We start from the raw sequence: 14879 nt of genomic DNA on the forward strand, positions 1-14879 counted from the left end.
GAGTTCCTCATTTTAACGTCATTAGTTATGGATTGCGATGCACACCGGCATGAATTTTGTGGAAAGCATCGTTTACCATTGGTGGTGAGTTTAGGGTTGAAATTAGTGTGCGTATGTGGACTTTTAAATAAACTGTTTCAAAATACGTCTAAAAATATCGACTGCAAACGCCTTCATTCAAAAGGCTGACTTGTTTACCTACATGAATGGCCCAACCTTCTCAAGTCGCGCTTGTTTATATCACCCAAGAAACCGTGATATGCCTTATCAGTAATTGTTATTGCAATTATGGATTAGGCACTTCTAAGTCAAACATCCAAACGGTTAGCATACCTCTCTCCCGTTAACACACATCGAAATCGAAAGCACGAATAGCCTCAATAAATTGAGCAATACACGCATATCATCGTCACGAGACCTCACCTCTCGCGGGGGAATCATCACTTCGCGCAGATAAAAACTGTTCACCGTCCGGCCGGTCCGGGTCCCGTGATCGCCGTTACTGCGTTATCTCCGGTTCGTCCGCCCGCTTCTTATGTGAATTGCTTGTAGAGGTTGTATTTCTTTGCCAGATAAGCGTCATTTATCTTTTCCAAGTGCCATTTGGAAACAATGAAAGATGACACGATAAAACATCACCTGGCGAAGCTGACGATTGCAACAGTCTCCAGAAGTGTTGTTCAGTTGGCTTCGGTAAGTCACATTGGTAGGAAAACACCTGGAGAGATTCGAATAGTGCTACTGGGCTAGTTAAAAAGAAGTCCATAAACAAGTGATTTGCAGGGCCGTAGACCGATTGAGAATTATGGGTGCTATGTTTAGGAGCGAGCAAATGGACTTGGTCCAGCTGCTCATCCAACCGGAGGCGGCATACCAATCGATCGCTGAACTTGGTGAACTTGGAATCGCTCAGTTTCGTGATGTTTGTTTTCATTGATTGAAGTGAATTTAAGGAATAGTGACATTTCCGTATTAATTTTAGCTGAACGCCGACATTAACGTGTTCCAGCGGAAGTACACCAGTGAGATTCGAAGATGCGAGGAGATGGAACGCAAGATTTTCTATATTCGTCGCGAGCTGTCGAAGGATGAGGTCGCGACGCTGGACATCACGGACAACATCCCGCGTACTCCCAACTCGCGTGAGATCATTGATCTTGAAGCGGCGCTGGAGAAAACCGAGAACGAGATCTTGGAACTGTCCGAGAACAGTCACGCCCTGTTGCAAAATTTCATGGAGCTAACGGAGTTAAAGTGTGTGCTGGAGAAAACTCAGGTATAATATAAAATGTTTCAATAACTGCACCAGATCAATATGTTGTTTTGTCCAGGGATTTTTCGCTGATAAATCGGCCGCCCAAAATTTGGGAGCCACCGGGGGTGACCCGGGAAATGAGAATAAACCGTTAGGCTTTGTCGCGGGAGTGATCCCACGTGAGCGAATCATTGGATTCGAGCGAATGCTGTGGCGCGTATCACGTGGTAACGTTTTTCTACGTCAAGTGGCTGTTGATAAGCCCTTCACTGATCCGCGTACGGTGAGTACCTTGTGACCGATTGTGAATAACATTATTCAATTGATAAGACCCATTCGCTTGCAGGGGGATGCAATTTACAAGATAGTATTCGTAGCATTCTTCCAAGGGGAGCAGCTTAAGACACGCGTCAAGAAAATATGCAGTGGGTGAGTAATAATTTTGTGTAATACTAGAAATGATGATATTCTGGTGGTAGTTGAAGCAGGTATTGTGATATTTAGAAAGTGCCATATAAATTCCATTAACGTATATTGTAATCATTTATGCAAATAGCGTGACCGACTCTGTGACCCGTGCTTGATTCCATACAAAAAAAGGATTTTTATTTTTTGATACAAACCTTACTTGAATAAAAGTCACCGTTACCTCTTTGAGACTAGCCCGCTCTACGATTTCGAGTTGGACGGAAAGCGTATATTGGGGACCATATCTGAAATGACTTACATATGTGTCTATAAATAGACTCAGTGACGATCATCTCTCACTCAGCTTCTTACGATTGAAAACAAAACTCCAGTGTAGTAATTTGTTTGTTTTGACGGACGTATTTCCGCTGGGAAGGTCGCATATAAATACTCAGTTGCATTGTTTGGAAAGCCTTTTTGTCTTTTTCCCTACCGAATGACTTATTGTACGTGGTTTTATCCAATTTCATTCGAAGCCAACGAACGGTAATATTATGTTTATCACTAAGCTAAGATTGTTTTTCATTAACAGTTTGCTTGATTATGTTCGAGATTCCTATTTTGGTGCTTTGCTTAATTTATTAGGACAGATCAGCAGAGCTTTTCACGAGAAACAAAAAATAAATCGTAACGTTTATGGGTATGTAGGTTAAAAGGAGTAAGGACACTTGATGAATTTCATGCCAACTCGACTGACATTGGCAACAAGATCTCAGATTACAGTGAAAACTTGTCATTTCATATTTTGTTACATTCGTCGTTGAAGCAACTTTGCATACTAGAAATACTCATTAAAGAATTAGACTACTTTTCGAAAAGAACCAAAGATTTTTTTCCGAGTTTTTTACAAAAAAAATACTACTCAAACACTATTAAAATCCTACAACATTTTGGTCAAAGAATGAATTGTAGGAAAATACACTGTAAATGTAAATTGTAAATTACACTGAAAACATTTTTTTTTTAATCTTGAAACACATTTTTCTCTGAAACGCATTTCTTTTAAATTAAAAAAAATCATAGAACAATTTTCAACAAGTCATCCATTTTCGAAAGCTTGCTTTGAAAACAATTACAACAAATTCTAATTTTGTTCAAAGTCAAGATAGCGATACAGTGTATCCGACAAAGCTGCAGATCTTATTCAAATATGAACTGTTGTCAACTTTCTATCTTTTATAGTTTCTAGATTATATGGCCTTTTTGTATTGATGCTCCTGAAAAATTACTCGTAAAATTTTTGTGTTTAAATTATCGCGTTTGACACGCTACACACTAAAATAATTTGAGTTGAATATTAAAATTTTTTTGTTCAGAAAAAAAAATGAAAAAGTTATTTCTGCGAAAACTCTTTTCTTATCTTCCGGTGTATGGATTCATCTTTTTTTAAAAGCCATATTTTTTTTAGAAAAATGGATTTCAATTTTAAAAATATTTTTTTTCTTCAATAAATTTTTTATTTATTTTTGAATGAAAGCATACATAGTTTCCGACATTCCATTTATAAAAAAAATTGTAGTTCTTATAACTTTTGAGTGAGAATTTTTTTTTTGAATTTTTTTTTCTCAAAATCTTACCTTAAAAACTATATGATCTACAAAATGTTGGATAAATAATGAAACGTAGGAAATTGTTCAAATTTTCAATGTGTTGTCAATCACAACAATTTACACACAAAAATGTTACGAGGAGATTTTAAGGTGTCTCCATACAAAACTGCCATATATTTCATAATATATGAAAGAAAAAAAGCTGAAGTCTCGGACAAAAGTTCATATTTTAATAAGATCTAAAACTTTGTCGAATACACTATAACGCAATCTTTGCTTAAAACAAAATTAGAATTAGTTGCAATTTTTCCAAAGATAACATGAAAAAGTTGTTGATACTTTCCCTGTAAATGTGCTCATCTTCCGATGTATGGATGAGTTGTTGGAAACTGTTCTAAGACTATTCATATAAATTTTTAAGAATTTTGAAAATATACGTTTATGAGGTTTGAATTTGTTAAAATTTTTTTTCAGTGTAACTTTTTGAATTTTTGCATTTTTTATGAAAATTTAAACAATTTCTTACAATTTATTCTTCGACCAAAATGTTGTAGGTATTATAGAGTTGAACCTATCTTCTTCTTCTTCAATGGCACTAACGTTCCTAGAGGAACTTCGCCGTCTCAACGTAGTATTACTTGCGTCATTTTTATTTGTACTTAGTTGAGATTTCTATGCCAAATAACACGCCTTGAATGCATTCTGAGTGGCAAGCTCTAGAATACGCGTGATCACAGTGCAGGTCGGAGGAAATTTCTTTGACGAAAAATTCCCTCGACCAGAACGGGAATCGAACCCGAACACCCGGCATGTTAGTTATGACGCTAACCATTCGGCCAAGGGAGCACAGAGTTGAACCTATATTTTTTGTGAAAACCTTAGAAAAAAAAACTTTGGCGCTTTTCAAAAAGTATTCTAGACCAATGCACAATGGTCGCGGAGGGCATTTAAGTGGAATTTAGCATCTAGAGCTCGACAGTTATTCTCTAAACAAAAACTATCTTCAACAAAGTTATTGCATATGATAGAACGCTCATTTTTATGTTGTCGAAAATAGGGTGACTAAAATTTCCGATCAAATAAGAAATATAACTTTTTTATCTTCATAGATAGAGGTTCTAAGCAACCTTGTAAAACAAAGTTTTTCTCTATCTCTTGAAATAACTGATACAGCGCTTTTCCTCTAAGTTGAGTAAATCTTTTTTTTTTGCTCCAACCTTTACATTTACGTACGAAGACAATTTTGATGTATAACTTGAAATATAAAAGTTAGAGCAAAAAAAGTTTTTCCATGGTCACCCTAATGCAACTTGGATAGAAAAGCGCTAAATACAATTTTGTGGAAGGTATTTATTCTCTAGACAAAAACTGCCTTCGACAAAGTTATTACATTCGATGGAGCGTTTTTTTTTCCATGTTGTCAAAAATAGGGTGACCAAAATTTCAGGTGAAATCAAAAATATAATTTTCTTATCTTTATAGTTAGAGATAAACATAGCTCGACAATGTTGTAGCTCCGTTTGTTTTAATCAACTTTATAGAATAAAGCTTTTTCTACCTTTTAATATAATCGATTTAGCGCTTTTTTCCTAAGTTACATAAGGTTGACCATGGAAAAAAATTTTGGTTTTATGGTTTTATTGCTGTAACTTTTATTTCTAGGTTTTCAACCAAAAACTCATGATTTCAATTTTAGTTTACTTAAATATAAAAAATATTATAGATTTGAAAATTTCGCATTATATACAGTTATGCTATTTTAAATGCCCTAAATATTTTTTTAATGTTTTCCCCAGAATGAACGACAAACAAATGAAAAGGCCGTATTTTTGTTAGTCGTAATAAGCTCTAAAAGTCATGGTTACCCTAACTCAACTTAGAGAAAAAGCGCCATACCTGTTATTTTAAGAGATAGAAAAGAGATAGAAAAAAACTACATACAGAGTTGCTTAGAATAACTGGTATTACAACATTGTCCAACTATGTTTACCTTCATCTATAAAGATAAGAAAGTTGGATTTCTTATTTCATCGGAGATTTTAGTCACCCTATTTTTGACAACATAAAAATGAGCGCTCTATCATATGTATCAACATTGTTGGAGACAGTTTTTGTCTAGGGAATAAGCTCTAGATGCTAATTTCCATTTAAAGGTCCCTCCTGGACTATTGTGGAATATCATCCACAAAGTTACACTGCTATCTGAGATTGTGCAGCCAACTCCCGAAACCAGTTGTTTTGAAATTTCGTTCTTTCCACTAATATGACTCCTAATCTCTACTGCCAGTGTAATTTGCAATAGAATTCTCCTACAATTTACTCACAACTTTGATCGGTCGAGAACGAAAAACCGCACATAGAGCAGCCGACTTTTCAGACCATTCTGCCATACAAATGAAACACAAAATTCTGCATTACTCGAGAATTATTCAAGCAAATGAAATAAAATTAGGCATATTGAGGTTTTAGAGTGCAATAAATGTTTCTATAATGGTTAGACTCTCCACCCCCTCTCAAAGGGGGGGCTGCCATACAAATGAAACACAAATTTCTGCATTACTCGAGAATTATTCAAGCAAATGAAATAAAATTAGGCATATTGAGGTTTTAGAGTGCAATAAATATTTTTATGGTGGTTAGACACTCCTCCCGCTCTCTAAGGGTGGGCTGTCATACAAATGAAACACAAATTTCTGCATAACTCGAAAGCTAATCAAGCACAATTTGGGATGTGAGGGTTTTTGGGTATGAGAAATGTTTCTATAATGGTATGACACTCTTCCCTCCTCTGGAATGGAGAGGGGGTCCCATAATATTATTACACATATTTCAACCAAAAATATTCCAACCAAACATGACAATTTATAATTTTCGGAAAACTCTGAAGGAAAAAGGGAAAAATCGGAAAATTAAATTCCCATATGTTTTACAATTACATAGTGACAAGTGCTGTTAGTTCATTTGATGTTTGCGCTAGCGAAATTGATCTTTGTTCGAAACTGGAAATGGATTTTAATGTGATGAAACGCACTCCTATATCTTCTTCTATCTATACCAATAAAAAAAGGATCGCCGAATGTGTTGATAAGAGCAGAGCTCGAGGGAGGAATTGTCCGATTTAGGGCTATCTTTATTCTATCATATTTTCTGTATGAAACATTTATTCCATGTAACGGAGAAACATCTTATTTAAAAGTGGTTGAAAAATCTTGTATGAGTATTGTGTCTGAAAATAATCTGATATTATAATGAAGATTTTTGTTAGAAATACTAGGAATTTTATAGTAAAAAATAAATTCAACGGAGACGAATAGAAGATCAATCAATGAACAGTTCTGCGAATGAACCCATGAACTTGCTCATAGTAAGAAAACGTGAATGTTTGAAGGTACTGATAACAAAAAAAACAAATTTTGGGCGGGACGAAGTTTGCCGGGTTAGCTAGTTTATACATAAAAATGTGCCCATCGTCCGATGTATGGAAAATTTGTTGGAAATTTTAAGGGCTATTTATATCTATTTCTTCCAGAATTTTAAAAGCATATGTTTTCGAGAAAAGTGAATTTTAATTTTCGAAATATTTTTTTTCAATGAAATATTTTTCCAAAAATTTTTTTGATAATTTTCAATAAAAACCAAATAATTTCCTACATTCCATTGTTTGACTAAAATTTTGTAGGTCTGATTTTTTTGTAGGTTTTTTTTTAAATTTGAGTTTTTTCAACTTTTTTCCGAAACATTTTAATTTAAAAACAACAACATCTACAACAAGATGGTTAGAGAATGAAATGTACGAAATTACTTAGATTATCATTAAAAATTATCAACAATTTTTTTGGAAATAAATTTCATTGAAAAAAAAAATTCGAAAATTAAAATTATTTTTTTTGAAAACATATGCTTTTAAAATTCTGAAAAAATAGATATAAACAAGCCCGTAGAATTTCCAACAAGTTTTCCATACATCGGACGATGGGCACATTTACATCAAAAATGTTTTTCGTAATTTTTTTTCTTTGAAAAATACTTATGAATGTTTAATTCATAACATTTTTATGTATAAATTTTCGCAATTTAAATGCTCTGCTAACTTTTCTCTATTTGGACACATGTCAAGAACATGTCAAACGTGAGAATTTACACACAAAAATGTTGCGAGCAAAACATTATTTTTTCAGGAGTCTTCATACAAAAATGACAGATATTCCAAAAAGATCTAAAACTTTGTCGAATACACTATATCACTATCTTGACTTTAAACAAAATAAGGATGAATTGTATTTTTTTCAAAAAAAACATGAAAAAGTTGTTGTTTGAAAAACTTTTTCCCTGTAAAAGTGCCCATCTTACGATGTATAGACAACTTGTTGGAAATTGTAAGGGCTATTCTTATATATATTTGGGAATTTAAAAAAAGAAACTTGTCACACCCGATTCGGATCAGCTGTTTCCGCGAAAAATGAGCAGCAACATTGGTTTCTGTTTAAGACAAAAAGTTATCTTTCATGGTACTTTTCTGTAAAAATGATTTATCTCACTTGTTTTTATAATAATTGTAACTATCCTTTCACTATTAAACTCATAAAGAAACAGCTGAGTGTGAATTAATATGTTAAGCATCCATTATTATTGTTTTGATGTGTTGAAAATATGTTTCCTTTTCGTGTTTAAAAATTGAAACTAAGGAATTGCTGTTCAGAAAAATATAATTTTCTATTCAATTTAATGAGATATTCGATGAAATCCACTGACGAAAAGAACCTGCACATAATTATGGAACTTGTCATACAAGAAAGTCTTAAATTCAGTTCAATAATATCTTCAAAAATTTCAGTTTTTTTTATTAGTACGTTTGTTCAAATTCACCTCGGTGATCAATTTACCCCCGGATGGCGGTACTTACTTTAATTGCACTCCGATCACAGATTCCAAGGTAGAAATGGTTTATAGCAATTCTCACCTTTTGATCTTTTTTACGTGTTCATAGCAGACACATTTTGCCAATTGACAATTTTGACCAGGGGGTTTATCTTTATTGCGCGTATTTGTATTTCATGGTTGCTTTTGGCGTAACATCTACCAAATCCAAAAAGTTTCTCTAAATCAACAACGATAATAATCGACAACCATTTATCATAATTTCAGCTACCATGCCTCGCTGTATCCGTGTCCGAGCGAGTACACCGAGCGCGAGGAGATGCTCCAGGGAGTACGCACCCGCATCGAGGACCTCAACATGGTCATCAATCAGACCAAGGACCAACGTCAGCGGGTTCTGATCAGTGTTGCCAGAGAGCTACCCAAGTGGGAGATTATCGTGAAGAAAATCAAAGCGATTTACCACACGATGAATATGTTCAGTGTGGACGTCTCCAAGAAGTGTCTGTTCGGGGAAGCTTGGGTCCCAACGGATGATCTGCAGCACGTGAAGAATGCCCTCATTCATGGTTCTTCCGCTGTTGGGAGTACGGTCCCATCATTCCTGAATGTTATTTCCACCAGCGAGACTCCGCCAACGTACAACCGGACCAACAAGTTTACCCAAGGGTTCCAGAACCTGATCGAGTCGTACGGAGTGGCATCGTACCGCGAGGCGAACCCGGCACTGTATACCATCATTACGTTTCCGTTTCTGTTTGCTATTATGTTCGGGGATTTGGGTCACGGGTTGCTTCTGACGCTGCTTGGTGTGTGGATGGTTGGTTGGGAGAAAAGCCTGGACAAGAATAAGGACGAGATCTGGCAGCTGTTTTTCGGTGGACGTTACATTATCTTGCTGATGGGTTGTTTCTCGATGTACACCGGATTCGTTTACAACGATGTGTTCTCCAAACCGATGAACCTCTTCGGCTCTTCGTGGATTGTTAATTATAACACTTCAACTATCATGGAAAACAAGGATCTGCAGATGAATCCTTCCGAAGATTATTCCGAGACAGTCTATTGGTATGGTTTGGATCCGGTTTGGATGTTGGCTTCGAACAAAATTATTTTCCTGAACTCGTTCAAAATGAAACTGTCTATCATCTTTGGTGTTGTGCACATGATTTTCGGTGTGTGCATGAGCGTCGTGAACAGTGTACACTTCCGGAAGCCGATGAATATTCTGCTGGATTTCGTGCCCCAACTGCTGTTTTTGGTACTCCTTTTCGCATACATGTGCTTCATGATGTTTTTCAAGTGGGTCCATTACACCGCCGTCACGGAGATAGACTCGCTGAAGCCTGGCTGTGCACCTTCCGTACTCATCCTGTTCATTAACATGATGCTGTTTGGAGAGCAGGAACCACTAGAGGGATGTGAAGAGTTTATGTTCGAGGGTCAGAAAACGCTTCAGACTGTGTTTATCTTTATTGCGCTAATCTGTATTCCATGGTTGCTTCTGGCGAAACCTTTTTATATCATGGCGACGCGGAAGAAGAATACTGGCAGTGATCATGTTGCCTCTGCCGGGCACGGGGATCATGACGACGAACCGTTGAGCGAGATATTTATTCACCAGGCGATCCACTGTATAGAGTATGTTCTCAGTACCATCTCGCACACGGCTTCATATCTGCGTCTGTGGGCCCTTTCGTTGGCTCATGCCCGTAAGTTGTGTATAATCAGAACTGTTTGTTGACTATTGATAAATTACTTTAATTGTTTGCAGAGTTGTCCGAGGTGCTTTACAGCATGGTACTGTTCATTGGATTGAAGAGTGAGGGTTACATGGGTGGTTTAATGATATACCTCATGTTCTGGCCATGGGCGATACTAACCATTGGTATCCTGGTTGGGATGGAGGGTCTATCTGCTTTTCTTCACACGCTGCGTCTTCACTGGTAAGTTTGTTTTTTTTGAACATCTTCACTGTAGGGAGAAGGACATATTAATATACTTTTTCTTCCAGGGTGGAGTTCATGAGCAAATTCTACGAAGGTCTGGGACATCCCTTCCAACCGTTTTCGTTCAAAAAAATGCTTGAAGCTGAGCGTGAAGAAAAGTAATGCTTGGGTGTGAATAAATAGGACAATGTAGTTTGATCATTCAGCAAGAAATAAACATGTAGAAATTAGCAGCAATAGTTGAAAAACATAGTTAAGCAAAGTTTTGTTATTCATTCATTTTATTGTAAAAAAGGCTATGCATACCAACATCCTAGTATCATAGAACCACGAAATTCAAACAGATCCATCATTCCTGAGAATACTGCAAACTGAACTTTTTTTCTACGGATGGTCAATTTCTAACAGTATCAAGGTCGATCTGCAAACTTATCATTAATGGACGCCTTGATCGCTATGGTGATATGATAGAACCAGTATTTTTGAACCTATGCTTTCGATTTCAGCAACCCTATCTCTACTTATTCAGTTTAATTACAGTTTAATGGAAGGAATGGTTGGACTCCAACCGCTCTTGTCGTTTTCGGCATTTTCGCACTTTTATGGATTTTTAATAAAAATAACACCAACTTCAAAAGCGCAAGTCTCTCAACAACGTAATATTATGCAATGTTTATATTCGATTGAGAGAGCTTTCTGGTTTAGGTTATCCAAGAATGACTCTTCGAATTTTTTTTTCAAAGTTTTACCGTTTTGTCTCAAATTCCACAAACACTTAAGCTTTGATGGCCATTAAACAATGTCTCATTACTCAGAATGGTAAACTTTCGTGAAATTAATTTGATTTTATGATACAGTAGAGCCTTCTTCTTCATTTGACGACAGAATTGATTTACAAATACATATTTACATGGTGAAATTTAGAAAAGTCACAGGAGGGTTGTGTCCGAGACACGACCGAATCGTTCACGTAGGATACCGTTAGGTTACCTGTTGATTTTGGATATGTTTGAAAAATTACATTGTTAAACTCTTTGATATTGATTTAGTAGCCTCCTGAAAAGGGCCGTTTGTTTTGCTTGGCGTTTACCGAGTGATGATGACAGAAGGATGGTAAACAGTCGTTAGATGGTGCGTATCAGATAAAAGATACCGAAGAGGAACGAGATATGATGAAAACCACCCTCTGTGATCCTAGACGAAATGCCCCCTGTGTTATGTATGAATCAAATAAAGAAAAAGAAAACTCACCAATGTAATATAAGATAATTACCATTACCGAACAAAATTACTAGAGGCGAATGAACTGAAAAGTTTAAACCCTCTTAAAGCCAAAAAAGAAGAAGAAGACGAACATAATTGTTAATTTTTCTCATCAGTAAAAACATGTTACTTTAATATAGAGAAAACATATTTGAAATGGAAATGGTAAATTACTTCTATAATTTTTACTTTCTGGGTGTGTATTCAACGCAATGCGAATTTTAATTGGACTAATAACACCTAATACTATATGTAGAGAAATCACTTTTTCTAATATTTTTCTCGCCGTATAAACTTTCCTTGGGTGAAAATGAACACAACAAAACAGACAGCTCAAACCAAACGACCCGACACTCACCTTACTTGCAATTAAAAATACCCCCAAATTTCATATATTTGCAATGTCGATTCCCCCCAGACAGCTTGGTTTTGATGTCTCTGTTAGGGAATACATTTCGGTAGGAACAAAAGCTCTCTTTACTTTCATGTATTCGCAATGCCGAATTCCCCCAGGCATCGTGGTATTGATGTCTTTGTTAGGGACCCGCGGCAAGTGTCGTCAATTTCGACTAATCAGAAGTGGCTATTTCCGTTAGGATAGGGGTTGAGATTTTTCAATTATTCGATAGTTAGTTTCATGACATATATTACTTTCGTCAATATAAAAAAAAATGATATAATAATAGATATAATAATAGATTTAAGAATTGAGTATGATGAGCGTGAGTGTGAATGCGAGTGTGAACATTGTACAATATCCTTATATCCCCTCCTTTTCCAAAAGAAACTATGTCACCCTTCTAATCTCGAGTCGACCGCGAGTAATCGGTTTCCTACTTTATTAACCCTAGATTTAAGGAAATATGTTGATATATACTAATAAAAGTATAGCTAAGAGTTCGGCTCCTTTAAACCTATGTAACTGAGCCTGTAAAAATAAATGACTTAAATAAAAAAAAATATAAAAAAAAAATGGAGTTTCGCAATCGATTGACGCAAAAATTTCAATAATCCATCATGAAATGACTGAGTAATAGGCGTTTGAAATTGGACAATTTTTACGATGTGCTCGATTTTCTATTTTCGATTTGTACCCCAATATGTTCCCGAAAGACGTAATTCTACGTCAAAATATGTAGTCACTTTTGTCTCAAATTCCGAACACCATTTTTTTCACTGACTCATATACCGAACACTTTTGTCTCAAATTCCGTACAGCAACTATTGGATCGACCCATATGATCGATATACACTCGACAAAAAAAAAAATGGAGGAACAGAGAGCGAAATCGGAAATTTTAAGTGATTTTTGACATGCTGTAACTTTGTGAAAAATCAACGCATATCGATGGGATGCGCATCATTTTGAAGCCACAACTTTAAGGTATTGGAATATTTTACGTACATATTTTATATCCTGGTGTATGTAGGTGTGGTGGGCAACAATATAGGGAAGAAATGAAAAATCGATTTTGCCTTGTTTTGACGTAGGATTACATCTTACATTAAGGGTGCCAAATCAGAAAACAGGTCACGTTTTTAAGAAATAAAGTTAACGCTAATAACAATTTTTGCTGCGAATGGATTTTAACGATTTGCATACTAATCGAATCGGAAATTTTCTAAGATTTGTTCGATATTCTATACATTACAATCCGATAGTCTGTATATGGTTCAAATTGATGAAAATTGGAAGCATTCCCATTTCTCATACATTTGTAACTTATGCAACCGCTAAAATAGAAACAACGAAGGGGTATAGCGAAAAGAAAATGTTGGCGAAGTAAACTCCACCATTGCATAGTAAGTAAGCTGTCGCGTTGCATTTCCTCTGAGAAAAATTCGCAGAACCTTCCTGTGCCCGAAACAACGAAGGTCGCTTATTCTGACAACGATTATAACAAAGAAGGTCGCTCGAGCTGTGAACGCTAGCGAATATTTCATATCAAGTGCATTTGTCATTGCGACCATCCGAGCCATGGCAAAGCAGGCGAAAAAAGAGAACTATGTGCATCTGTTAGACGCGTGTTTGATGCTTGTTATTCAACACGACGATGCATGGAAGATGCCTCTGGTTAAATACTCAGTGAAATGCGTGCATTGATATAAAGAAACAAATGGCGACATATGACCAATTAGTGATAAATTAGTGTATTGTTCTCGCGAAGACAAGAAAGAATCCTTGCTTCTCGAAATGATTCTACAAAACAACGCAAGCCATTAACCTTTTTACTAAAGAGTTATTTATGAAATTTCGACGTATTCGCAAATAATATCCGAAATGATAAACCAACAAATTTAAAAAAAAAAAAGAATTCGTAGTCCTACGTCCTAAGCGGTCGTGTCTCGGATACTACCCCTCGATTTGTTTTGAAGAATATTCTGGACTAACACAATTTTTTGCTAACCAACTCAGCAAATCCAATTAACCTTGTCAACCAGCTTTCATTTGGTCACATAGTCTAGTTACATAGGAATATTGAACGAAGACTTAAAACATGTTAAACTTGAAAAATTATTTCTGAAAAACGAAAAAAATAGCGTATTTGATATCGAGATATGTTATGTAAAAAATCTCAGCTTTAAAGAAAAAATGTGAAAAAATATAGCACCCTCTAGTACAAAGCCATGAAAACAACAACAAAAAAACACTACAATCAATTCTTATTCTATTTTATATTTTTTCAAATAAAAGCTCATTGGCTTTATTTTGATATGTCGAACATCTAACTCGGTTCAGTGGTTCAAAAGTTATGAATTTTAAAAAAAATCAGTTTTGGGCAAAAGTGGAAAAAATTGGTTTTTCGGACCACCCTAAAATGGATATGGTCACCCTAACGAAAAAAAATTAAAAATACGGGTTTAATATTTTACGATAAAGAACAAAACTACCACTTTTCATGGAAATCTTAGAACCACTATATCGGTTTGGCATGGAACGGTTATATATATATATATATATTTTTTTTTTTGTGTGTAAATTCACTCGTTTGACATGTTCCTGACATGTTTCTAAATACAGGGTGGGCCATTTAAAGTGGAAGGATTTGTTTTTGCAATAGCAAAGTAAAGAAGTGGAATTTTAAAAAAAAATTTTGAGATTCATTTATTTTGGTCAGAGGAGATTTGTTCTAACTACTTTTTGATTATGATATCTCGTAAATGACCGCCTCTGGCCTTGACCGCAAAATGTGCCCTTTTTTCGGCATTTTCCATCACTTTGCCCAATGTTTCGGCCGATATGGCAGCAATTTCTTGTCGGATATTGTCTTTCAGCGCAGCCAGGGTCCTTGGTTTACCAGTGTATACCTTGGATTTTAAATACCCCCATAAAAAAAAGTCAGGAGGCGTCAAATCAGGTGATCTCGGTGGCCAGTCATAATCGCCGTTTTTCGATATTAATCTTCCGGGGAACATTTCGCGCAATAATTTGGTCGTGGCAGCCGCTGTATGGCATGTAGCGCCGTCCTGTTGGAACCAGTAATTAACCAATTCATTTTCACGAACAAATGGCAA

General features: G+C 35.7%; 1 protein-coding gene across 1 annotated transcript; it reads left to right on the forward strand.

Moving 5' to 3' along the window:
• The first annotated feature begins 329 nt into the window (after positions 1-329).
• On the forward strand, positions 330-12178 carry LOC129770607 (V-type proton ATPase 116 kDa subunit a 1-like). Its single transcript, XM_055773553.1, has 7 exons — positions 330-922; positions 983-1276; positions 1332-1538; positions 1602-1684; positions 8419-9863; positions 9926-10097; positions 10166-12178. Exons 1-7 carry the CDS (start codon positions 806-808, stop codon positions 10260-10262), a joined length of 2415 nt encoding a protein of 804 aa, XP_055629528.1. The 5' UTR covers positions 330-805; the 3' UTR covers positions 10263-12178.
• The last annotated feature ends 2701 nt before the right edge of the window (positions 12179-14879 follow it).

This window comes from Toxorhynchites rutilus, chromosome 2 (assembly GCF_029784135.1).
Source record: "Toxorhynchites rutilus septentrionalis strain SRP chromosome 2, ASM2978413v1, whole genome shotgun sequence".
NCBI classification, from domain to species: Eukaryota; Metazoa; Arthropoda; class Insecta; order Diptera; family Culicidae; genus Toxorhynchites; species Toxorhynchites rutilus.